Source organism: Urocitellus parryii, chromosome 5, assembly GCF_045843805.1.
Source record: "Urocitellus parryii isolate mUroPar1 chromosome 5, mUroPar1.hap1, whole genome shotgun sequence".
Classification (NCBI taxonomy): Eukaryota; Metazoa; Chordata; class Mammalia; order Rodentia; family Sciuridae; genus Urocitellus; species Urocitellus parryii.
This window is the reverse complement of record NC_135535.1, coordinates 226,947-253,171: the sequence shown is the minus strand read 5'-3', so window position 1 is coordinate 253,171 and position 26,225 is coordinate 226,947. Positions and strand designations below refer to the sequence as shown.

Here is a 26,225-nt window from a genome sequence, read left to right as displayed (position 1 = left end):
CCTTCTCTCACCCTCTCAGGTATCCTTGTGTGTGTTCTCGGGGCCTTGTGGGCCATGGTGCACTTGATGAGTGCCCTGGCGCGGCACGTGTGTATAGTGACCACACTGCACACCGTCCAGTGTAGGTTCTGACCCAGCTGGCCTCGGTGGCACTGAGGTTCTGCCCTGAGCCAACTCTAGGTGCAGCAGTGTTGTGGATCCTGCAGCCACACTGTGTGATGGGCATGGACCTGGCTTGAAAGACAATGCCCAGCAAGCATGTCCAGCCCGTAGCCCTCATCTTTTTTCTTTTCTTAATGGAAGTGAAATATACATACTGTAAAATTTTGATTGAATAGTTCTGTGGCCTTTCTTATATCCACAATGTTGTGCAACCCATTCTTTTGAACCTCAAAACATTTTTATCTTCCATAACTACCACAGATGTGCTAAGCAGTCATTCTGCAATGCCCTCTCCCCAGCCTGTTGGCATACACACACTTTCTGTCTCTGTGGATTTACCTTTTTTGCTCTTTCATGTAACCAGAATTGTGCAGGGTGACTCTGTGTTTGTCCTCTTTAACTCAACATGTGTTTGACCTTCCTCTGTCTTGTAGGGTGTTTCACTGCTTTGTTACTTTTTATGGCTGAATAATATTCCATTGTTTTATGTGACATGTTGCTTATCCATTCATCCTTTGGTGGATATGTAGGTTGTTTCTACCTCCCTCCTGCCACTGCCCCTGGCTTGGTACTGGGGATGGAACCCAGGGGTGCTCTACCCCTGGGCTATATCCCCAGCCCTTTATTTTTATTTAATTTTAAATTTTTTGAATTTTTTGGTGATGCTGGGGCTTGAACCCAAGCTGTCTGTCAGGAGTTACTTTCTTGATAATGTCTTTTGATGTCAAAATTTTAACTTTATAAGATCTAGTGTATCTCTTTATTTTTGACTTCGGGGTCTCCCTGAGTTGCCCAGGCTGGTCTTAAACTCTGGGTTCAATTGATCCTCCTGTCTCAGCCTCCCAAGTAGTTGGGACTACAGACACATACAACGGTACCTGGCTAGTTTTTCTTTTATCACTCATGCTTTTGATGTCATATTTAATCATCGACGGCCACATTTAAGGTCATTTAAGCACGTTTCAGTTTTAAAGAGTTCGTTGGCATGTTCTGCAGTCATGAATGGGGAGAATCACAGAAGCAAAATAGAGCAACTGTGCTCAGCTGGACCTTGGTTGGTGGATTCTGATTGGACCTGTTTCTAGTTTCAGTTTCCCGTTTACAGTGGGCTTTGGTGTGTTCATGTGGGAATTTACAGTGTCAGAGCCACCCCCATCTAGTGGCTTCCCAGTGAGAACTTTAAAAAATGACCTCCCTGTGTTTGTCCAACCACTTGTTTGCGAGTGATGGACCAAACCTGGCAGTAAGGGCCACCGTTGGAGCTGGTGGTCGCTGTGGCATGTGCAAGGTGGCTGAGCAAAAGTCCTCTGTTGTTCATCTCAGTTTCCTTGTTCCAAACAATTTGTGAGACGGCCTGGCGTCCTGTTGATGCCTGCACACGTTCAGGCCCTGACAGGAGGTAGTGTGCTTGACAGGAGGTAGTGTGCCGCAGACATTCCAGTGGTGGCTGTCAGAGGGTGACACCAGAGACCAGGTGCTCCCTGGCCAAGGGCTCCCAATCAAGCTAAATAGTTCTTCTTTGGAGCAAAAGAAAAGCAAAATCAATGACTATAGCAAGCCATAAATTCAGCTGAATCCAGGGGGAGTCAGCCAAGGGGTTTCCAGACTCGGACTCAAAGAAAGCGTGTTTCCTGGCCTGCAGTCAGAGCGCCTTGGTCATGGCATTGGGCATCTTGCTGGGCTCCCAGTGGCCCACACTCAGGGGTGGGGCCACTCAGGGGTGGGAAGAACCCTGGAATTGCATCCAGGTATCCATCTGCAGCTTGTGGGGTTTCAGGAACAGGGCAGTTCTTGTTAGTGATGCCAAGTAGGAAAAGTGGGAGGAATCCAGAAGAATTCAAGATTCAGTCCATCCCCAGGTAGATAACAAAATCTGAAAACCATGAACTGGGGCTACAGCCTAATGACAGGTGCACTGTGGTTTTTTGTCTCTGTAGTTGTCCTAGTTTCTGCCCAGGTAATCAGAGTGAGATTGATTGAATGTGCAGTGATTCAGCCGTGTGAAATCTGGCCAGAGTTGATGTAAAGGCAGCACACATGGTAGTTGACCACGTAGGCCCTTTACATTTGTTTAGTTGGCACTTTTTATAAGGAACCTTAGATTGGACTTTTAAAAACTTTGAAAGCTAGAAGTCAAATTAAGGCAGATCAGATGTTACCTACAGTGCTTGTAGAGTTAGGAGAATTCTGTCTCCCCAGGTCTCCAAAACATCTTGAGGTTTGGGGACCTGCTACGAGGTACCAGTTTGTACTTATTGTGAGACTGGGAACCCCGGAATGCAGCATCCCTCACACATTCTCCAGTAGCAACATTCCAGTCAGGACCTTGATATTTCCAATTGTACCTTCCCCAAAAGAGAGAGGTTCTTGTTGAACCTGTGCAAATAACTGTTGCCACATAATTAAAATATACATAGTTAGCTTTCCAGATTCTGGAGGATCAGATAGGGAGAAAAATATTTTACTATTACTCATGAAGATGTAATTTACTAAATTGCCACAAGCTATAAATAACTTAAAAGGAAAAAGAATGTTTACTTAAATCTGGAAAATAAACCACTAACCAATAACATTTCAAATAAAGTCATAAAATCATTGTCTTTATCAAGTTTCAGTCCACATCATTAATTCTTGTTCTGCTTGATCTTGGTCAGCAGTTTATCCAAACTACTGTTTTTATTTTCTTTGTCTTAAGAGAGGGGGTCTTGCTGGGCATGGTGTAATCCCAGCAGCTCGGGAGGCTGAGGCAGGAGGGTTGCAAGTTCAAAGCTGGTCTCAGCAAAAGCTAGGTGGTAAACAACTCAGAGAGACCCTGTCTCTAAATAAAATACAGAGTAGTGCTGGTGAGTGGCTCCATGAGTTTAATCCCTGGCTATTTCCCATAATAAAAAGAGAGTGGGTGGGGGTCTTGCTGTGTTGCCCAGCCTGGCCCCTCTCTCCCAGGGCTCCTGTGGAGCTGAGGCTGTGGGTATTTGCCACTGTGTCTGTCCCGAAGTTGCTCCTCTTTCCTTATTCAGAACATATCCTTCTAGTTACCACTGCTTTGGGGCAGCATGCCTCACTTCCCAGCCCATGCAGTGTTAGCTACTTATATTGATGGGTCCGTTCAACTCTTAGCAGCCTCAGTCTCTAAGGAAGATGAGTAAGGACTATGGAGCATTTAATGTTGGTGCCGTCTCATAATACACATTTTCATGTCTTTCATTAACACCGAAGTATATTTAGCTTCTCTGTTACGTAAAGGCAAGATGCCAGAGTGTGCGTGCTCTAAACATGTCCAGCAGTTGAACCCAGGGACACTCTGCCACATCCTCAGCCCTTTTTATTTCTTATTTTTAGCAGAGTTTTACTAAGTTACCGACACTGGCCTGTACTTTGTTCCTCCCGCCTCAGCTCTAGAGTCACAGGGATGACAGGTCTGCAGCACTGCACCCAGCTGGTATTTCCCTGTTTTAACATGGGAATGATTCAACCATTTAATGATTGTCAATATTTACTTTAATACTTTAAGTTACCAAAAGAAGATTTTGGAAACTATTTTTAAGTAGGCATATTCTATAAAATGTTAATTTATTTTTGAAAAGTTTATTGGAGAACTTTTTAAAATTTATATTTACCTAACTTTTCTTCTTCTGCGTTGGGGGGTTGCTGGGAATCAGACGTAAGGCATTGCCCAAGCAGGCAGACACTCTACTACTGAGCTGTACCCCTAGCCCTGATTTACTGTTCTTAACAATTTTGCTTGACTTTCCCATGAAAACTTCAATGAGACATTGAACAAAGCCCAAACTGAAGGCCTTTGGGAAGTGCTATCCCAAAATATGCTGCTTCCGGTATCTTGGTCACCTGGCCTGGAAGGTGTCTGTAGAGAGCAGGTGAGGGGAGGGGCTTTCTTTGGATGCCCCGTCCTGTCTGAAGGTAGATGCTCCTACAAACCCAGTGTCTTCTGTCTGCTCCTTATACCATCATCCTGTTCTGCTTTATTTCTGTTGACAAATAAGGCAAGATTAAAAAATGTCACAGAAGCCGAGAAATTTAAAAGTTAAACATGGTTCTTCCCTTCTTTCTTTTCCTTCTGTGACTGTCTTGTATCAAGCACTTCATTTTCACTGTATGTTTTGCTTTTAGGTTAATTTGTGGTTCATGGTCTTAAATATCTAGCAGAGACCATACAAGTCTGTCTGACCAGCAGCCCAGGAAAACTGACATTGTCAAAATATTCATATTCTTGTTTTACTAACAATTTAAAAACCAGCTTTATGTACCAGAGATCTACCTAAATTTTGTGAACTTAGGAGGGAAAAACCCAAAACACATTTGGGCAGTTTCTCTGTTTCTGAGAGTTTTAGGAATCATTCATATGCAGGCTCATTTGTCCTGAAGCCAATTGAAATACAACTTTCTTCAAGGATTTGTCAGTTGTTTTAGTAGTACCATATGAAAGATCATACAGACATACACAGACAACAGGCTGGGGTGTAGCTCAGAGGTAGAGTGCTTGCCTAGTAAGAACTAGGGTTGATCTCCAGTACACACACACACACACACACACACACACAGAAAAAAAAAGAAGAAGAAGAAAGAAAGAGAAGGAGAAGTCTTTGAGGGCTGATTGGAATTCCCGTGGCCTGTGGTTTGTGATAGATTCGTCTTTTGTCTCTAGGTATGGTGGAGCGGTCATTCTAGGAAGGGCTTTCCATGGTCATCTGTGGGTTTCAGGCTTTTTTTTTTTGCCACGTGTGGACCCCATGTGTGCTACTGTGGCCCCGGGCATCACCTCAGGGTGACAGGCACCTCAGGTCCCGTCACTCTGTGCTTGGTCACCCGAGCTCAGAGCAGATCCCTGCTGGTGTGGCTCTGAGCTTGAGATTTTGACCACAGCACAGGGACTGAAAAGCAGACTGATGGCCTAACTTTTGTGAACACTGACCCAGTCCTCTCCTCTTCCTCTGGGGTGGACTGTAGACCAGGGAAGAGTCAGTGGTCATGAACAGCAGAGATCAGGGAGGAAACAGGTCAGACACCTCTGCGTCAATGTCCCTGCCTCTTTTCCTGGGCCCTAGTAGACAGGCCATCTTGCTGAGGTTAAACACACTGTACTGTGGTACCCAGACTTCTAGATCATTCAGTAAGATTCTCCATTTCTCCACAAAGTTCAGGCTTCCAGATAGAGTCCCAGACTCCCTGGAATAAATAAGCTAGCAATTCCCTGTCTTTCTGGGACCTTTCGTCCGGAGGTATTTTACCAAAGCCAGTCAGCACCTGTCTGGTTTCTGCTGTGACTTTAGAACCCAGTGCAGATCAAGAATTGCTCAAATGAACTCTCATCAATGGCAGAGCCCAGAGATTGTGCTTTGTTTGCTTCTTGCCCCTGTTAAATATCATCACTTTGAATGCAAGATCTGATAAAAGAAAAACTGAAGCACATTTAGATTCTAAAAATTTAAAAATTTTTATTTTGAAAAACATGAGTATTCTGCAATCATGAACAGCATGGAGGTAGTGCTCTTCCCGGAGGGGCATGGGAAAAACACTTAAAGAGTAGTTATGGAAGCAGGACCGAGGGCCTGTGCTCAGCTGGACCTTGGTGGTGGTTTCTGATTGGACCTGTTTCTAGTTTCAGTTTCCCGTTTACAGTGGGCTTTGGTGTGTTCATGTGGGAATTCACAGTGTCAGAGCCACCCCCATCTAGTGGCTTCCCAGTGAGAACTTTTTTCTACCATTCTGTTTTTTTTCTAAGAGAATTATGGGTTTAGCTCTTATGTTTAGGCATTGATTTATTTTAAGTTAACGTTTGTATGTGGTGTGAGGTAGAAATCTGTCTTCATTTTTTTGCATATGGATATACAATTGTCTGGCACTGTTTGTTGAAAGGACTCTCATTCTTATCCCATTGAATGTTCTTGGCATTCTTTTCAAAATCATGTGGCCATCGATATGTGGGTTCATTGCTGGGTTCTCAGTTGTATCCCATTGGGTCTATGTGTCTGTTTTTTTTTTTTTGGGGGGGGGTACTTCTCTACCACTGAATTACAGTCCTTTTAATTTTTAAAAAATTTATTTGAATTTTTATTATTAATATTTTTTAGTTGTAGGTGGACACAATAGCTTTATTTTGTTTATTTATTTTATGTGTGGTGCTGAGGATCAAACCCAGTGCCTCACAAGTGCTAGGCAAGTGTTCTAATACTGAGCTACACCACCAGTCCCCTTTTAATTTTTCAATTTTTATTATTTTGTGATGCTGAGAATCAAACCCAGGGCCTCACTCAGGCCAGAGAGCTGTTCTACCACTGAGCTACATCCCTAGCAGCCCCCTCCCTTTTTTTTTGATTTTTGAGACAGGGTCTCACTAAGTTGCTTAGCACTTCATTGAGTCACCCTGGCTGGCCTTGAATTTATGATTCTCCTGCCTCAGCCTCCCAAATTGCTGGGATTACAGGTGTGCACCATCACGCCTGGCCTACATGTTTCTTCTTATGCCGTATTCACATGATTTTGATTGCTCTAGCTTTGGTGAGTTTTAAAATTAGGATGTTTCAAATCTAGAGATTTCCTTCAACTTTGTTCCTCTTTTTTGATACTGTTCACATTGTAACTCTGTGAAAGTTTTATAATTGGGAGGTTTCAAATTAGGTTTTCTTCAATTTTGTTCATCTTTTTTATAGTGTTTTGTTTAATCAGGGCCCCTTGCAATTCTTTGTGGATTTGAAGATTTTTATTCTATTTCTGCAAAACTAACTTTGATAGGGCTTGCATTGGATCTGTGATCATTCTGTTAGGACCGATATCTTTTAAACAATATTCTAATTCATGACATGAGATTTCCTCCCATTTATTTAGGTCTTCTTTAAGAAACGTTTTGTCATGTTTGGTTTACAAATCTTTTACTTTCTTAGTTAAATTATTCTTGGGTATTTTATTTTTTGGATGCGATTACAAATGGAGTTATCTTAATTTTCTTTTGGATTGCTCACTGCTTGTGTATAGAAACAGGTGATTTTTGTACATTTTGTACCCTAGAACTTTGCTCACTTTGTTTATTTGCTTTGGTAGCTTTCTTGGTGATTCTTGGGATTTTCTATGTTTAGGATCATGCCATCTGCAAATACAGGTAAATTTAACTCTTCATTCCCAATTTGGATGCCTTTCATTTGTTTTCTTTTTTCCCCCTTTCTATACCTTGTTTTTCTTCTAATTGCTCCCCTAAAGTTTCCAGTACAGTGCTGAATAATGTTAATAAAAGTGGGCTTCCTGACTATGCTCCTGATCCTAAGGAAAGCGTTTGACCTTCTTTCCTGAGTGGGATGTTAGCTGTGGGTTCTTTGCAAGTGTGTCTTGCCATGTTGAGGGTGTTTCCCTCTATTCTTACTGTCTGGTCCTCTGTATCAGTGGAAACAGTCATAAGGTTCCCCCTCTGTTCTTATTGATGTCATGTATCACATTAATTTCAGTGGTCTCTAGATATATTTCTTTTTTTCTCTTTGTTTTAGTGCTGGGGATTGAACCCAGGGGTGCTCCATCACTGAGATGTATCTCCAGCCTTTTTTAAATTTTATTCTGAGGCTTTTAAAATTTCTATTTTGAAAAATATTTTTATTTATTGGAGGCAGCTTGCCTGGGACGTGGCGGCTCCATGGTGGCTTAGTTATAGAGTGGCTGAGCGTGGCAACTTAGGGACTTGGGAACCTCCTGGCTCGCCTCTCCCATCACTGGGATTGTAGGCATGTGCTACACCAATGGCTGGTGTTTTTCTTTGTCATGTCTTTATCTGGACTTGGCAATACCGGTCCCAAAGGATGAGTTGGGAAGCGTTGCCCTTGTTCTCTGTTTTGGAAGCCTGAGGAGGGTTGTTGCTGACTCTGCGGATGTTGGCAGGGCCCACAGTGTGCCAGATGTTGGACTTCTCTTCCTGGGAAGGTTCTGATTTCTGAATTGCAAACTTTGGTTGTCACAGGTCTGCGTAGATTTTCAGTTTCTTCTTGGTCTGTTTTGTTGATTTGTTTTCATCTGGGAATTTGTTCATCGTATCTAGCTTATCGGATTTTTGGGGTGTTAGTCAGACAAGAGCAGCTCTGAGAAGGAGAAGTGTTTTGGGCTCGTGGTTTCAGATGTTCAGTTCATATCCGCTGACTCCATTTCTCTGGATGTGAAGTGAGGCAGAAAGACCATCAAGAGGAAGGACATGGTGGAGGAAAGCTTCTCAGCTTATGGCAGCCAGGAAGCAGAGAGAAAAGGCCCCAGTGAGTGAGGAGCCAGAGACAAAACCTAATCCCTCAGGACACGACCCCAGTGACCTCCTTCCTTTAGCCAAGCCTGGTGACCACCCAGGAGTTCAGTCAAGTTACTGATCCGTCCCATAGACGTGTGTATGGATTCGGTTTCAGCTCTCAATTATTTCTCCAATTATTTCACCTTTGAACATTCTTCATTGTCTATGGCTGAGCTTTTAGGGGGACACCTTATACCCCAACTGTAACAGTTAGTAGGCAATTATTCATAGCATTATCTTGTAGTCTAATGCTACAAATATTTCTGGTTTTAGCTGATTTTGTCCATCTTCTCTCTTTTTCAGTCAGTCTAGTGGAAGTTTTGCCAGTTTTGTTGATACTTACAAAGACAATTTTTCATTTCATTGATTCTCTATTAGTTTTCTATTTTGACTATCTCTGCTCTGATCTTATTATTTCCATTTCTCTAGTAGCAGTCCTTCCTTTTGCTAGGTTGGTTCTTTTTCTGGTTCCTTAAGGTAGACAATTAAGTCATTAATTTAAGACTTTCCTCTTCCTTTTTGGTCCTAGAGATTGAATCCAGGTCTTTGCTGTACCCACAGCCCCATGCCTTTTTAAATGTAGATGTTTATAGCTATAAATTTACCTTCAAGTGTTGCTTTGTTGCATATTATCACGTTTGTTATGCTGAATTTTTGTTTTTGTCTCAAAATCAATTCTAATTTTCCTTTTCTTTTTTGATGTGGTTGTTAAAGTATATGGTATTTAAATTGGGCATGATGGCGCACACCTGTAATTCCAGCTACTTGGGAGGCTGAGGTGGGAAGATCTAAGTTTGAGGCCAGCTTGGGCAACTTAAACCCTGTGTCAACTGGATTAAATCATCAGTCTTCTGTCTGTCTTTCTCCCTCTCCCTCTCTCTCTCTCTCTCTCTCTCTCTCTCTCTCTCTCACACACACACACACACATACATACACACACACACACACACACACAGGTGTGGCATATAATTGTCATATACAGATTTTCCAGTTTTCTTCTATTCTTTATTTTTAGCTTCATTTGATTGTGCTTGAAGAAGATACTTTGATTTTAGTCTTTAAAATGTATTGAGATTAGATTCATTTTGTTGTCCAATGTGGGGTCTATGCTGTTCCGTGTGCACTTGAGAATTCTCTAGTGTGCTCTCTGCTGGGTGGGAGAGCCCACATGCCTGCTAGGTGCACGGCTTAGGTTCCTCTCTTCACTGCTCTTCTCTCCAGGGCTCTGTCCACTAGGAATCGCAGTGCTGGCACCTACAGCTGCCCTGGTGACTGCCTGTTCCCTCTTTAACCATGCCACTGTTGACTTCTGATAGTTTGGTAGTCTGTTGTTTGGTGCTTATACATTAATAATTATTAATCTTTGTAATTAGTTGAGCCTTTTACCATTGTTTAATTTCCTTTGTCTTGTTACATTTTTAAATTTTAAAGTTGTTTTGTCTGATGTTAATGTAGCCTCCCGGCTCTCTTTTGGTTGCTATTTATGTGAGAAATCTTTGAACTCTTAACCTATTGATGTCTTTGGATCTAAAGTGATTTTCTAAGTATCATATGGTTGTATCACATTTTTTAGCTCATCATCTATTTCTAATAAAGTTTTATTGGAACATAGATATACCCATATCTTTATGTATTTATTCACACTACTGTGGCAGAATTATAGAGACTATATGGCTTTCAGAGAAGCCTGAGATAGTTACCATCCATTTTCTTATGGTAATTTGTTGAAACTTGGTCTTTTTCAGTTTACCTGGATACAGTTAACCCCTTAAATAGTCTTGCATAGCAGTGGTCTAGTAGAGTTGGTCATGGTTAGCCTATTTTGTGTCTACTGAAGCTCATGAAATGAGAAACTGACCGCAGATCTGGGCATACCCAAGCCTCATCAGGCTGAGAGGATAGCAGCTATGTGTCCCCGAAGCTGGAGGTAGAGGCAGCTTGCCTGGGATGTGGCCTGTCTATGGTGGCTTAGTTATAGAGTGACCAACTGTCACAGTTTGCCTGGGATTGAAGCAGTTCCTAGAACACAGGATTTTAGTTTTAAAACCTGGGCAAACTAGGACAGTCGGTCACCCAGCTGGCCCTTCAGAGTCTCACTGTGCCCTTCCACCCCAGTACCATTCAGGGAAACCCCCAGCTATGCGAAACGGCGGAGACTGGCTGGCCCCAGTGGCTTGGCATCCCCTCGGCCTCTGCAGCGCTCAGCCAGCGACATCAACCTGAAGGGCGAGGCACAGCCGGCAGCCTCTCCTGGGCCCTCTCTGCGAAGCCTCCCCCACCAGCTGCTGCTCCAGCGGCTGCAGGAGGAGAAAGACCGCGATCGTGATGGTGACCAGGAGAATGACGTCAGTGGCCCTTCAAGCAGGGGCAGCCAGAGCAAGATCAGGTAGGAGGGGGCTGGGAGGCCCTGGTGGGGCAGGGTACCAGCACTGGGCTAGGTGTGGCCGTGGGAACAGGGAGAGGTGGTGCCTGGCCTTGGGGCTTGATTTGAGGACTCTCAGGGCCTGGACAGGCCTCCCTGGATGGAGGAGGGAGGAAGGTGAGGCCCTGTGGGCTGGGGCAGGCTGATTGACACTTGTTTCTGGTTCAAGCTGGGGCTTGCTCTAGAGAGTGGACAACTGAGAGGGTGTGGTTAGAAAACTCACTGCAGTGTCAGGGCTGGTCATAAGTGACTGTGGGATGCCTCTTCATGAGGCTCAGAACCCACATGGGACAACCAGCCCTGTCTCCATGGTGTTCTGGTGTCCCCAGTCCTGTACACCTAGAGAACTCTTTACCACCCCCTGTGCCCCAGGACACTGAGAAAGTAGGGAATTTGAGGGTTTTGGAGTCCCCAGGACTTACAGTAGGAGGTGTGGACTGCAGCCTGTTGAAGCAGCAGGCTGCACAGAGGGGCTTGGGGTGCCGTTGCTCTCAGATTGCCACTGTGCTGGGTTCCTCCTTGGTAAGGTGGGATAATCTCATCCAAGGCATTCCCTGGAAAAGCCTTCCAGGGTGCTGTAGAGGCGTGTCTGCTGTGACCCTGATGCACGCATGGGCAGCCCCTGCTGGTTGTGGTGCCTGTGCTCCTTGTACCTTGAGAGCAGGAGTTGTCTTTGCTTCCCACTGTTTTCCAAGAGCCAAGCACATAGAAGGTGTTTGAAAACATTGTTGGAGGAAAGTATTATAACAGTGTGTTGTTTTCTGATGGCAGCTAGCTCTTAGAATCCTATCACTTGGTGCACCATTGAACAGAACAGCAAACGTGTCATCTGCATTCACTTCAGTGACTTATTAGACTGTGCCCCTGTGCTGTAGATGGGGGTCCTGATGCCCAATTTAGTTCAGAAAAGTCATGGGACTAGGAGTTGGTTACCTGGGCCCAGGTATTTGGCAGAGGGCTTGAGATCTAGCAGGAGCTCATGGAAGACTTTGTTTCTGTACTCTTGCCCCTACTCATGCAGCCCCAACTCAGTGTTGACTTCAGTGTCTGTTTGTTTATGCCTAGACTTGCTGGACCCTGAAGGCTGCCTGTCTTGCCCCAAATTGCCATTCTCTCCTGAAGTTTTCACATAACCCCTTGGGCTTCTAAGGGGCAAATGGCCCTGCGGCTGAAAGAGTGCCTTCAGGGTGTTGCCACTTCCCAGAAGGGCTTCTCCTGAGCCTGAGCCCTGTGGCAGCCGCAGCCTCCTGCACCTGCTTGTGTGTTCATTCACCCTTTCAGCAGGTGCAAAACAAAGACTTGCCATGTCATGACCCCAGCTTGCGGCTCTGGAGGATGGCAGGGTTCTTCCCTATAAATATCGGATAGGTGCCTGTGTCACATGTGTTGGGAGCTAACAAGAGGGGCCCCAACTGGGTTTTAGGACAGGGATAGCTGGGCCCAATATAAAGAAGCAATGAGGAGGGCAGTGACCTAAATATTGGACTGCTCTGGTGAGTGGACAGGGGTCTGTGGCCCTCAGGAGGGGGATCAAGGAAGTTTGGTGCACTCAGGAAGGACAGCGTCAGGGCAGAGGAAACCTGTGGTCAATGGCCAGAGGATGGCTTTTGTGTAGTGGTGTGGGGTTCTGAGCCCCCTTGTTGGCTGAGCCTGGCGTGTAGTCCCTGGAAGGCCCAGAAATGTTATCTTCAGGGTCTGGCCCCAGTACCATACAGCTGAACCTAGAAGGGTGAGTTTGGAGGAATTTGGAGCTGAGAGTGGGTAACTTAATTGCCAGCAGAATGGGCAAGATGAGAGTAGTTTAGTTGGTTGCAGTGTGGTGAAGGGCTCAGAGCAAGGAGAGGGAAGGTGCCCACGCGGGAGGCTGGAGCATAGTAAGTGCTCTAGTCTGGGAGAACTTGCCCTGTTCGGTGCTAGGGAGCTAGGTCAGGCTTTTGAGCAGAGTGGAGGTGGAGGATTGAGACCTCAGGCTCGGTGCCCAGGTCTGAGGAATGGTCTGGAGAGGGTGGTGAGCATGCAGTAGGCAGGGGCAGCAGGGGCAGGTGTCCAGGACGAGAGGACACAGGCCCGGAGGGAGGGGATTGGGGCATAGGGTGTGAGGAGGCCAGGCTCCCAGACACGCTGCACCCCTCCCTGTCCTTCCCCAGCACAGGCGTCTATTCCGGTGCCCAGAGACCCGCCCAGCCATCCCCTGCGCCCACCCAGCAGCCACACTGGCCCCCTCACGTCGCACCCCTGCTGGGTCCGGCGGGGGTCCGCGAGGGCGCGGGCTAGCTGGGCGGGAGTCAGGCGGCCGCCGCCGCCCGCAGAGGGAGGAGCCGGCGGAGGAGGCGGGGCGCGGGGCGGCCGCGGCATGGAGCGAGCCCGGCGCGCCCGGGAGCGCAGCCCCGCGGCCCCGGAGCCCTAAGCGGGCGCGGCTCGTGCGCTGGCGGGAGCGGGCCGGGCGCGGCGGCGCGGCCCATGGAGCGGCCCCGGGCCGGGCCCCCGGCGGGCGGGCGGGCGGCGGGCGGGCGGCGGGCGCTGCGGCGGCGGCTGCGGTGAGGCCGGCGGCGGGGCCGGGCCGTGCGCCATGGAGGCCCCGGGCGCCGGCTTCGCGTGCCCGCTGCCCCCCGGCATCGCGTCCGTCACCTACGTGTTCGTTTACAGCCCCAGCGGGCCCGGCGGCCCCGGCCCTGCGCCCGGTCCGGGCCCTGCGCCCCCCGCGTCCCCCGCGCCGCCGCCCCGGGGCCCGAAGAGGAAACTTTACAGCGCCGTCCCCGGCCGCAAGTTCATCGCGGTGAAGGCGCACAGCCCGCAGGGCGAGGGCGAGATCCCGCTGCACCGCGGCGAGGCCGTGAAGGGTGAGGGGCGCGGGGGGGCGGGGCCGGCGTGGCGGAGCCTGGTGGTCGCGGGTGGGGGTGGCCCCGGCCTGGCGGGATGAGCCCTGCTGGCTTCTCGTGTCCCCGTGAAGGGCTCTGGCCCTTGGACTCCTGTCATGTGGCTCTGCTTGTCATGATAGAGCCTCAGCTCTTGTCATGGGTGCTTCTGTGTCATGATTGGGGCTGATGTCACCAGGTCCCTGTATTTGAAGGACCCTACTATCCCATTACAGGGCTTCCTGGCATGTGTCACTTCCAAGGCTTCTTCCATGGGAATTCTAGGGATATGGTGGGGCGCTTGTCATCCTGGGGGAGACCTGACAGTTGTGGGTGTCTGTGTACTATGAACGTTTCTGTCATGGAGCTGTTTCTGGGGGTCTGAGCCCCTCATCTTGGGGGTCTGTGTCATCACCGGGCCCCTGCCTCCAGTGTTCTGAGGCAGAAGGCATGGGAGCCTAAGGTGGAAGCAGTTGTGAGGGCAGCCCTCCTGGTACCTCATGTGGTTTAGCCCACTGGCCAGAGCACAATGACCCTGAGCTCTTGGCTGTGACCTCTGGGTGGGTGTCAGAGCCAGGAGGGTGGAGGGACAGTGGTCACTGGGGACACGAGCAGGAGTGGCCCCTGCCTCTGCCTTCTGTCCCATCTAGTGTGTCCATCTGTGTGTGTCTGTCCCCCACATGCTTGTCCTGTGCCGAGCCCATCTGTTCCTTTCCCTCTTCCGTTGGGTCCCAAAATCTTCCCAGGGAAGAATCTAGGAGGATGTGGGAAGAGAAAGGGAGCCAGGGTGAGGGTTATGGGCAGAACCTATTCCTGAGGAGGCTGGGAGGCCACTGTCCTGCAGCTCCCTACTACTCTCACCTCCTGTCTGGCTTCTGTCTCTCCAGTGCTCAGCATCGGGGAAGGCGGCTTCTGGGAGGGGACCGTGAAGGGTCGCACAGGCTGGTTCCCAGCTGACTGTGTGGAGGAGGTGCAGATGCGACAGTATGACACGAGGCGTGGTGAGTGACCTAGGCCCCCAGGCAATTCCTGAGGACACCGCCCTTCCAGCCTCCCTTGGGTCTCTTGGGCACTAAATCTGGACCTTCACAGAGGAAAGACGAGGAGTGCATTCAGACACACCCAAAGTAGATGGAAACTTGTGCACATAACAGACACAGTGTGTACACAGTGGGTTATGTGTGCATGCAACCTGGTACCGTACAGGCCACAGAAACGCCTGTGATATGCCCACAGGAGGCACACCCTTGTGACCATGCCTCTGTGTGAGTGATCCCACACGTGACTTCCGTGACTGTAACCACCCCTCCTGCCTAGTCCTCACAGAAATACCAGGTGCTAGGAGCTTGCAATTCATGGGTGGCTGGCAGACCAGTAAGGAGGTCAGTGTGAGAAAAGAGGCGTTTTTCCAAAGTGGACAGATTGTCCAAGTGGGCAGAGCAGGAGGCCTGGACTAGCCAAGAGGAAATGAGGCCAGTTGGGCCCCAAGGGGCAGTTGTAGGTACCCTGGGGCTGTGGTGGTCTGAGGGCAGTTGTGAGGGATGGCCCCTGTCCTCAGCAAGAGAACCATGTGAAGATGAAGGCTGCAGCTCCTAGAGGTGGAACGGCCTTAGTCCAAGCTGCTGAATACCTGAGCTTCTACAAGGGCCCCCTCTGGTCCTCTGGTAGATTCGGTGGCTGGTCCTTTGGAGCTCACTACACGGGCCGGCGGCAGGTCTGGGATCTGACTTTGCAGTGAGCCCTCAGAACCTAGGCAGACCCATGAAGTTACTTCTGGCCCAGAGAACTAATGGGACGAAGGAGCCCCTCCTGAGTGGTCACTAGTAGTTGCGTTCTGTGTCTGGACCTAGGTATTTATTTCCCTCCTTCTGCATGTGAAAGAATTGGGTGTAGGGTTGCTGGGTCCCCTTCCCTGGTGTGAGTTTCCCAGGGGAGCCCATTCCCCCCTGTGGCCAGTACCTCGGCCCTCTGCCCAGCTTGGCAGAGGCCTAGGGAGGCAGGACCTCGGCTGCTGGTCTATTGCTGGCTAGCCTTTGCTTTCTCATACGGCTGTTCCCTAACTTCCTGAGGTCTTCCTGGTAGCCCTTCTGGAGTGTGGAAGGGCCTGGGTCCCTGCTTCTCTGTCTGTGAAGGGTGGGTGTAGTGGGGTCCAGGTGGGAAATGATTTTAGAGATCTGGGCTCTGGTGGGACTGGACAGGAGAGGAGGAAGGGTGGTATCTCTGTGCCCGAGGCAGAGGAGCCGGTCCTGTGCTCCCCCAGTAGGTCACAAAGGTTCTAGTTTGAAAACTGTGGATACAGGTACATTTAGACCTCAGTCTGAAACTTGGGAGGGAGGGAACTCAGGAGCAGGTGTTCACTGGTGTGCCCCATGCTGCACCTAGGCTGGCTTCTCAGAGGCCTGGCCCAGGCATCAAGCAGAGCAGGCATGCCCGGCAGCCAGGTGGGTGTTCTGTGCCACTGTGGTGGGGCCTGTGGGTTGTCTTGAAGGAGCCAGAGAGGGTGTCCATGTGCGTCAGGCCCAGACAGTGCTATAGAGCCACACATGGTGTCCCTCCATGTACCTGAGCAGTTCAGTTTTAGTACTTCATCCGTCGAGTGGTGGACAGCAGTCCCAGGAGGCGGGGCCATTTTTACTCGCCATTTCTAAGGGAGGCCTCAGCCTGAGGGTAGGGTCTTTTTGTTCCATAGGCAGGCAGCCTTGTGAGGGATGGCAAGGCTCAAGTGGGGAGCCTGAAGCCAGTCGTGTGGCTTTGGGGTAGAGGGAAAGGATGGTGTGGTGGTAGGAGTTGACCAGGCCAGGGCTGCTTGATTGTGCAGGTATTTTAATGTCAGGGTCAAGATCCAAACAGGACAGAGCTGTTAGAAGTTCACAGAGAAGAGAGAGAGCCGCGGAGTAGCCCGTGTGGGGACCATGGCCCGAGACCTGAAGGCAGCCGCAGGGCCTCTAGGTGGAGCTGCAGAGGAGGGTGTGTAACTGGGGAAGAGGTGTCAGAGGTACTTGGGTAGATGGGAGCTCCTGGGGCTCTGCAGAGGCAGCTTGCAGGCAGTGGGCAGGAGCAGTGGTGGCCTCCCTCTGGCCTGAGCTGCAGGCCCAGTTAGCCACTCTGGGCAGAACCTCCCACTGGGACTCAGGCTTATTTCTGCTAGAGGCCAGAGAGCAGATTAGCAATAGGAACCTGCTTCCTGCAGGCTCAGATTAAAAAAAAAAAAAAAATCTGATTCAGGGACCAGAGTGGGGACAGAGAAGGACTTATAGGCCAAGGAGGGGACACTGTGCTGAGGAACACAGGCCTGTCTGGTGTCCAGGGTCAGCATTTGCTCCAGGACCAGAAGACAGGCACTGAGCAGAGGTGGGCTTCGTGTGGCACTGTTGCAGGCTCAGGGAGTTGAACTGTGAGGACAGTAAATGCTGAGGCCAGTTTGTGCAGGGACCTTGAGGTCCAGTATGCTGGAATGCTGCACTGTCCCTCCCTCCCCGCCCCTTTGATTCTCATTTAGGGGGCTGTTTCTGGATGTTTTCTCTCCAGCAGATTTTCATGTGTCTGATTGACAAAACCAGAGAATGAATTTATAATAAATACTATGTGTTTGGTTGACAAAAAAACTAAAAATGAGAGGTTAGTCCATAGCTAGAGGCTAGTGAATACAAGTTTGGGGTCCTTTGGCAAGCAGGCAATGTTGATCAATATGACGGTTGACCTGGAGAGGAGTGTGGTGAAAGCCAGGAGGGATCTGAAGCCACATGTGCATGGTATTTAGGCGTGATCTATGCTGACTTCTGAGCTTCAGAATGGACAATGTGGGCATGTCACAGGGGGACTCAGCCACAGCAAGTGGGTATGTGCGTGGAAGGGGCCAGGGTGATGAGAATACAGGTTACTAGAACCTAGGGACCCTCCAAGATAAATCTTCTGGCTCTGTAAGGAGAAGCTCCAAGGAGATAGTTGCCTCACTGAGAGTCTTGCCCTTATGGAAGTCTGCCATGCCTGAAATCTGGACCCGTGCTTTTCTTCACATCCATGTCTTTTTTTTTTTTTTTTTGGCAGTGGGGGTGTGGTGGTGGTGGTACTAGGGATTGAACTCAGGGGCACTGGCGCACTGAACCACACCCCCAGCCCTATTTTGCATTTTACTTAGAGACAGGGTCTGAGTTGCTTAGCACCTCACTTTTGCTGAAGCTGGCTTTGAACTTGCAATCCTCCTGCCTCAGCCTCCTGAACCACTGGGATTACAGGCGTGTGCCACTGTGCCAGTTAATAGCCATGTCTTCTGGTGTGAATAGGAACTCTTTCTCCTCCTATCTAGCTTTGGCTTCATCTCTGTGGGTATCTGCTGCATCTGTCCTTTGACTCAGCCAGTCATCCCCTCCACCTACCGCCCACCCCTGTGCACCCATCCCTTTCAGGTGACCTACCCAATCTGCCTGTGCCTCTACTGATCATTCATCAATCCATTCATCTCTCTATCAACCCATCCACCCATCCACATCCATCCATCCATCCTTCCACCCACATATCCATCCATCCATCCATCCATCCTTCTCTCCATCAAGCGACCCAGATCATCTGTCTGTTCATCATCCATCTCTCCATCAACCCTCTTTCTTAGTCCATCCATCTGGCATCCATCCGTACCTATATGTCTCTCTCTTTAGCCCAGCCATCTCTCCTCTCTCTACCTCCACCCACCCATCCATTTTATACATTCATTCATTTTTTTCTGTCCATGCAGTATAGATCCACACACACACCCAGGTAGTTGAGCACCATATTCTCCTGCTGTTAGGTGCCAGGTGCTGTGCTAGGCACTGGGACCACACAGAGAATAAGATGTGGTCTTTTCCTTCAAGGAACTCACAATTATTGGGGAGACAGGTCACAAGACATGGTAGGTTCCCTCTGATCTCATCTCTGGTCACTCTCTGGCTCCCTTTGCTCCAGCTGCATGGTGTTCCACACTGTCCCTCCTACCCTAGGCTGGTGGTCAATACCTGGGCTCCACCCTGATAGCCCATGCTTGGAGGCCCTCACCCCACGTCCCTGAGCCTTTGCTTGGCTGTCCTTGCAGGCGAGGCCTTCTCGAGATGCCCTGGAACCACGCTGTCTCTGCATACTTGATGTGCTTTCTTTGCTCTTGAGCACTTGCCAACCTCTGATGTGTTATATATTTGTTATTTATTACATCTATTACAGAATAGCTTATTAACTCCACAAGGGCAGAAACTTTGCTCTGTTCTCTGCCGTGTTCTTAGAACTAAAACAAACAGGGCCTGGTGTATAGTAGGAGCTCAATAAATACTTGGTGGAGTTAAAAATGAGTCTTGAGAATGCTGTAGTAAGAGAAGACGAGGGAGGGAGCCCCTGGAGGTAAGATGCGAGGCAGTCGGGGTGCCACCCGGGGTCTTTGGAGACCTCAAGTGTGGAACCAGAAGCATGAGGAACCTGCCAGAAGAGCCAGCCTGGAGCCCACCTGAGGTCCTGGTTGGCAGTGTGGGCCAGACTTTCAGGAGACCAGCAAGGCCCAGGGGGCAGCTGGCAAACCTGACCACTTCCACAGTGGCCTCGAGGGACTTTGAGATCAAAGGACAGATGGGGATAAACTTCCATGGGATGCAGTGAGGGCAGGGAAGGGGGACCCAGCTTCCCCCCTGAATCTTTTCCCACATTTCAGAGGCAGGTCTGCAGCAAGGGACACCCTAGGGGTGCACATCAGGCCTATGGAGGAGAGTTCAGTGCTGTCTCCAGGCTGGTGCACGCGGTGGACAGCACAGCTCTGCATGGGAGAGCGGGTCACATACACGCAGTTGTGGACTGGCACCTGCTGAAGTCCACTCATGCTCGTGCCAGAGCACAGTGCTGCACACTCTGCTGGTCACAGACACAGCGTGAGCACCGCATACACATGACCGGTCTCACACGCACCCTCAGGCTTTCTCCTGTGCTCACTGACTGGATGGCCCTGGCCTTGTCTGGCCTCCTGTGGTCAGCTGTGTGCTGTTCAGGAGAGAGAAGCCCTGGCGGCTACCCACTTGGGCCCTGGCTGCCAGAGGCCAGAATTTCCTGCCTGGTCCCCTTAGCCTTCCTGCCTCAGACCTCTGGACCCAGGACCCCAGAAGTTGGGGTCCCCACTTCCATCTGGGTACAACCAGGCCCAGGGTGTGTGTGGACAGAGTGTGAGCAGCTTAGTCGAGAGCAGTTCAGCCAGTTGGAGGTCATGGCCATTCCTCAGCTCCTGATACTCCCTCCAGAAACCCGGGAGGACCGGACGAAGCGGCTTTTCCGCCACTACACGGTGGGCTCCTATGACAGCCTCACTTCACACAGGTACTGGCAGGTGGGACAGGGTATGGACCCACAGGGACACTGGTGGGGCCTGGCAGGTGTGGGGTGGGACGTGTGGTGAGAGGGAGGGCCAGGGTGCGTGGAGATTGGAGGAAGGTGAGGACCAGGTGCCTGGCCACCTCTGCATTCTGCAGTTCAGGTCAGCCTCGGGCGATCCTGGGATGATCTGTGCCGTGGGACCCTGTGGGGTCAGCCTGGCTGCCCTGCTCCCCAGCTGCCAGGCTAGCCTTACCCCCCGCCCCCTGCTTTCCTCCGTCAGTGACTACGTCATCGATGACAAGGTGGCTGTCCTACAGAAACGGGAACACGAGGGCTTTGGCTTCGTGCTCCGGGGGGCCAAAGGTAAGGGTGTGAGTGCTGGGTATTCTCTGTGTCCTGCTGCCCGCTGCCCACTGCCTCCCATGGCTCCTCCTGCCTCTGCCTGGGCTCTGGCTGTGTAGTGTGGGGCTCCCTGGGACAGGGCAGAGCCGCCTCCCCCACTGCTTCCCACTCTGCAAGGAGCCCAGCAGAGTGGGGACCTTTCTGGTCGGGGAGTGGGGGTCTGTGCTGGATTCCTGGGCTGGGTGGCCCTGCCTGCTGCCCTCCCTGCTGCCCTCCCTGTCCCAGGTCATTCTGCCACAGTTGTCACATGTTCCATGAGCTGAGCTGTGTGGAGGCTGCTGTGTGCTGGCCGCCCCCACCGAGCCGCACTGGTGAGGCACCTTTCCTGCTCCCCTGCAGCAGAGACCCCCATCGAGGAGTTCACGCCCACGCCGGCCTTCCCCGCGCTCCAGTACCTGGAGTCGGTGGACGTGGAGGGTGTGGCCTGGAGGGCGGGACTGCGCACCGGAGACTTCCTCATCGAGGTGAGCCCCAGCCTGGGCCGGCACAGCCTGCTGGGGTCCTGGCCCCCACCACTGGGGGCGGGGGGACATGCTTGGCGCCTACCCAGCAGCCCCTCTGTCCTAGGTGAACGGGGTGAATGTGGTGAAGGTTGGACACAAGCAGGTGGTGGCCCTGATCCGCCAGGGTGGCAACCGCCTGGTGATGAAGGTCGTGTCTGTGACCAGGAAGCCAGAGGAGGACGGGGCTCGGCGCAGAGGTGAGGGCTGAGGTTCGTGGGCTTTGCCTGGACTCTCCCCTGGGTTCCTGACCCGAGCCCTTTGCCTCAGGCCCACCTTCCTCCCCCAGCCTGACTCTGGGCCACTGAACCTGGATGAACCTTGAGAGATGGAGCTCATTCAATACTTGATTGTAGCCTGGATGGCTTTCCAGGCTGGGTGTGAGCACCCTGGCCCTCTACCTGACCTCTGACCTCTGACCCCAGGTTGCCCCCTCAGATCCCTTCCCCCCCTTTCCTGGAATCCCCAGCTCCTGGCCTGGCAGATCCCTCCTTCCCCGACTCTGCCAGCAGCTGCCTGGAGGCCGGGGTTGCTATGGCAACTGTGAGGTTGACGCTGCTGCTTATTGTCGGAGGGAAGGGGGAGGCGGCACCTGAGGGAAGAGGAAAAGCGTCTTCTCCCCGCGCCGCCGCCGACACTGCACAGCCGGGCCCAGGAGGCCTTGCCACCCGGCCCAGCCCAGGCCTTTGGCTTGGCTGGTCACACCCTGGTTCTCCAAGGGCAGTGGCCACCAGGCCCCTGGGGGAGCTCTGGAGCAGCAGGAGCCAGCCTGGCAGGAGACCCTCCCCACCCCCATCCCATGGCGCCAGTGCCCCCTCACTGGGTCCTCAGAGCCGGCAGGGTGGGTACTCAGACGAGAGCCAGCTGGCACCCTGACCCCCACTGGTACCGTTAACGGCCTTCTGAGGCCTGGGCTCTGGGGATCCCCAGGGCCCCAGAGGCCCCCACCACCCCAGCCCCTGCCCTCCCTGAGCTCCCCACGCCATGAAGAAGTTTGCATCCAGCCGCAGCCTGAACAAGATCCTGGCTCAGTGCGACTCATCCTCACGGGAGTACGAGGAGATCCAGGCGGTAGAGCGCAAGTGGCACCTACACCTGGCCACGCCGCGCCGCCTGCTGCTGGACAGGAGGTCCAAGGCCTCCCTCTTCTTTGCAGCCCCACCCCCCCCGAAGAGGGCTCCCAGCACCACACTGACCCTGCGCTCCAAGTCCATGACTGCCGAACTCGAGGAACTCGGTGAGCACTGGGGAGGCCCTTGGCTTAGGTCACCAGGCCCAGAGAGGGGTGGGCCTAGGCTGTGTGGGAGGCTAGGGATGCTGAGCTGGGGCTGAGGTCAGGCAGGGACAGGAGGAAGGACCGATGATGGGTGTGGGAGCCGACAGAGTGCTGGAGGGGTGGGTGCCTGTGGGGCCAGGGCATGGCATGTGGAAGGGCTGGGCATGGGGCTGAAGACAGACATTGGGATAAATTGGACAGATGGCAGGGGGCACGGTCTGACCCTGCAGCGTGTTTGCACATGTATGCATGTATATATGCATATGCTGCTCCTGACTTTCCACGTCTTACTCTGACTTTGCATCTGCATTTTTTCCAAGTGAGGAAGGAGGAGTGGTTGGGGAACCTGGGTGTGTTTCTGGCTCTGCCAGGTCCTGGCTGGGTCGCCTCTGTGTGTGTGTGTTACTGTTGCACCTGTATGCATGGTGGTCAAGTGAGCCTCTAACCTCCAAGGCCTCTGTGAGCACCTCTGGCAGGTGATAGGATGGGGCTTCGTGGACTGGGGGGTGAACAAGAGTGTGTTGGGCTTGGGTGGGCAAATTGCAGGCACAGCCCCAGATCACCCAGCTCGGTCTGGGTGTGTACTCATTAATAGCCTTGTTGTGAGCATGTTGCAATAGACATGATCACGTCCACACATATGTAACCTTGAAAAGCTCTGTTGTGGGCAGGTCTCCCCTGCATGACCGTGTCTTGTGTGTGCAACCTTATTGTGGTCATGTGCTGATGCACAGTGCTGTTGAGAGCCCTGTTGTGGTACATCCCAGCCAACAGCAGCCCCGCCATGAGCACATTCAACACGGGTGACAGTTGATGTGCTCTTCCCTTCCAGTTGGAGCCTAGTCCCTATCCTAGGCTCTACTCTGGCTAGGGTCATAGAAGAAATCCTTCCTCTGGCCCCCAGAGATGTCCCTGTACTAGCTCATGGACTGGGCCCTGACCCTGTCCTGGACACAAGCTTGGCTGTCCTACTCCAACGGGCACTCTTGACTGTGGTTTAGTTCAGTGTGGGAAGCAACTACCAAGATAGACTGGGCTGACATGGTTGGGATTTGCTTTGCCTAATACTCTGGATAAAATAAAACGAACACACACATATACAGACAACTCAAAAAAAAAAAAAAGAAAGAAAGAAAGAAAGAAAGAAAGAAAGAAAGAAAGAAAGAAAGAAAGAAAGAAAGAAAAAGAAGAAAGAAAAGGAATCCCCAGGTCTCAAAAATGAAGAGAGAAATCAAAGCCAGTAGAGTCGGGGAAGCTGATCCTCCTACAGTCTATGATTGGGATTTCTGAAGCCCCTATACAAACTCAGATCATGAATGGGCTCCCTAAGGAAAAAGCTCCAGTAGGATAGGGCCCTGGGCAGTAGTGCATTTGTTTTGTCCCAAGACAAACTCTGACCCCAGGATCCTTTTGTGAGGCTTTGTAGCCAAGAGAGCAAGCTTGAGCCAGAGTGATGAGAGGCCCCCAAACCAGTCCATTCCCTATGAACTCAAGCTTGGAAATCGAAATCTTCAGCTCTCCTGGAAGACACAGCTGGCTGTGGGTCTGTGAGAAGTGGGAAAGCTGGAACTATGCACAGGAGCTAGAATTAGCACCAGAAGAACTCGAAATCAGAGGAGTATGAAAGAGAATAAAGTAAGATAATAGAATTGAAAGAACTAAGGAAAGATAAGAAGACAGAACAACAACACAAAAGAATAAGCACATTTAACAAACATCCATGAAGACTTGTTATGGAGACAAAAAAAAATATAGTGCTAGATTAAAAAAAAAAATCTGTGGCTGGGATAAACAGTATATTAGACCCAGCTGAAAAAAGAAACTGAAGGTAAGTCTGAGATCACTTAGGGGATGGAGGCAGAAAGCAACGAGGAGGAAGAGCCCAGCACCTATCTGTTGGGAATCCTAGAGGGAAAGAACAAAAACAGAGGCAATATTCAAACAGTAAGTAGCTGAGAATTTCCCCAAAGTGAACAAAGATGTGAGACTCCAGTTTGAAGAAGTTCCAATCAGGGAAATAGAAATAAATCTATGTCTAGGTTGATCACAGTAAAGCTTCAGAATACCATAGACAAACAGAAAAGTCTTAAAAACCACCAGACAGAGAGAGACAGAGACAGGAGAGGAGGGAGTAGTGGCTGAATGACAGGCTCTGGGTAGCAGCAGTTGGAGGCACAAGACCTTGGAGGTACACACTTCTGGTCTCAGGGTCCTGTGGGTCTGTGGTCAGTCACAGAGTTGACCTGACCCACATGGGTCCATCAGCCAGCCCAAGGAGGCAGTTGTGTCTGGTTGGACAGCAGGTAGAATGGGTGAGTGCAGCCGCCTGTCAGAGGCTGTGTGTTTGGAAGGGGTCCTCTTGGTCTGCACAGATTGATTGGGGCAACTGAGCACTGACCCAGGGAACCAAGGACTCTGCACTGTGAATATGGAGTCACTCCTCCGTCTGGCACGGGTTTCTCTGCCGAGTCCACTTGTCCTGCCTTTGTTAAAACTCCTGAGCTGCTCTGCCTACAGAAACAGTGAGTGGAAGAGGCAGATCTTCCCCTCTGTTCTAGAAGCCACAGGGAGAGGTTATTGGGTTTGCTCTGCAGACTTTGGTGGTCCAGAGAAGCTCACTCATGGCATCCGGCTTTCCTGATCGGAGTCTAGGGGAAGACAAGAGGGCAGCTTGGCCCAGAGCCTCTGCCTACATTTTTTAGCCTAGGATCACAGTTTCTTTTGAATCTGGACCCAGATTCTTCCTGGAAAGCCAGTGGCGTGGGGAGCCACCTTGCTTCCAGAGGACAGCTGTTCTAGGAGGCAGCCACCTGTGACCAGTCCCCTCTGGAAATTCATGGTTCGTGGAAGCAGGCCAGCAGTCGAGGTCCCCAGGGGCTTGAGATGCCATTCCCAATCCAGAACTTGTGCTTTTAAGAGGTGGACCTGAGAGGTGTGGGGTTGCCACCAGTCATAACACACGTGTCCTGCCTTCACACGGCCAGGAGCTAACCGCCCTCTGGACTCTGGGATCCTTTACCACGACCAGAACACCTGAAGAGAAAAGTGTGCCAGGTGATGGGGAAGTGGGCTGCAGCTCATGCTGAAGTGGCTCCTGCCAGGTGGAGTATGAGGCCAGGTCCTGCTGGAGGACGAGGAGGAGGAAGAGAAGGAGGAGGAGAAGGGGGGAGGGGGGCTCCTGGGAGTGAAAGCTGGTCCCGGGAAACACAGGTTGTAGTAGTGGGCAGATGTGGGGGTGACAGGAAGAGCAAGAGGTAGTAGAGGAGGAAGCACAGAGCACTCCCAATTCCTTTCCTTACTGGGGTTTCCTCACCCGAGACTCTGCTTGTCCTGATGTGAGTGGGGCCAGAACTCAGTGGAGACCCCAGCTCTGGGGGAGCTGGCAGGTCCCAGCTAACTTCTGTTCATTCATGACTTTGTTAGGAGAAATTAGTTCCCTGTGACCACTAAGTTTCTTTTTCTTTGTGGTGAGAGGTTGGGGTAGGTTCCCTGCCCAGTGTCCCTGTCACTGGCCTATCTGGAAAAGGTCTCCCTGCTGAATATGCTTGTCCTGCCTTTTGTTAAAAACTCCTTTTGGGGCGAGGGTGCAGCTCAGTGGTAGAGCACTTGCCAAGGCCCTGGGTTCCATCACCAATCACCCACCCCCATGCCCCCCACACACTCAAGCCCTACTCTGCAAAGAATGCTCAAGGGTAACTATCAATTTCAGTGGCCTCTGAAATTAAATTTTTTGGGGGATTTTGCCTTTTTCCTAAATAGACAGTTGACTGGACCGAATATGGTTTAGTTTTGTACATCATTGTGTATGGTCATGTCTGTACATACACATGCACATGGACTCATGGGTATGCATGTGTGTGCATGTGTGAATGGACTTGTGGGTGTGTATGTGTGCTCATGTGTGCATATGTGAGTGGACTTGTGGGAGTGTGTGTGCATGGTGTGCATGTGTGACTGGACTTGGTGTGTGTATATGCATGTGTGTGCATATGTTCCTGCTTGTGCTGGTTTTCGC

General features: G+C 50.9%; 1 protein-coding gene across 6 annotated transcripts in view; it reads left to right on the top strand.

Annotated features, from left to right (window-relative positions):
* Positions 1-26,225, top strand: part of Shank3 (SH3 and multiple ankyrin repeat domains 3) — a 53,863-nt gene that overhangs the window by 7,910 nt on the left and 19,728 nt on the right. For all 6 annotated transcript variants that reach the window (XM_026381737.2, XM_026381738.2, XM_026381740.2 and 3 more), the window contains exons 10-17: positions 10,550-10,820; positions 13,503-13,696; positions 14,599-14,712; positions 19,960-20,035; positions 20,313-20,395; positions 20,774-20,898; positions 21,002-21,134; positions 22,091-22,171. In XM_026381737.2, the coding sequence (XP_026237522.2) occupies positions 10,550-10,820; positions 13,503-13,696; positions 14,599-14,712; positions 19,960-20,035; positions 20,313-20,395; positions 20,774-20,898; positions 21,002-21,134; positions 22,091-22,171 (1,077 nt within the window). The remainder of the gene's footprint in view (positions 1-10,549; positions 10,821-13,502; positions 13,697-14,598; positions 14,713-19,959; positions 20,036-20,312; positions 20,396-20,773; positions 20,899-21,001; positions 21,135-22,090; positions 22,172-26,225) is intronic.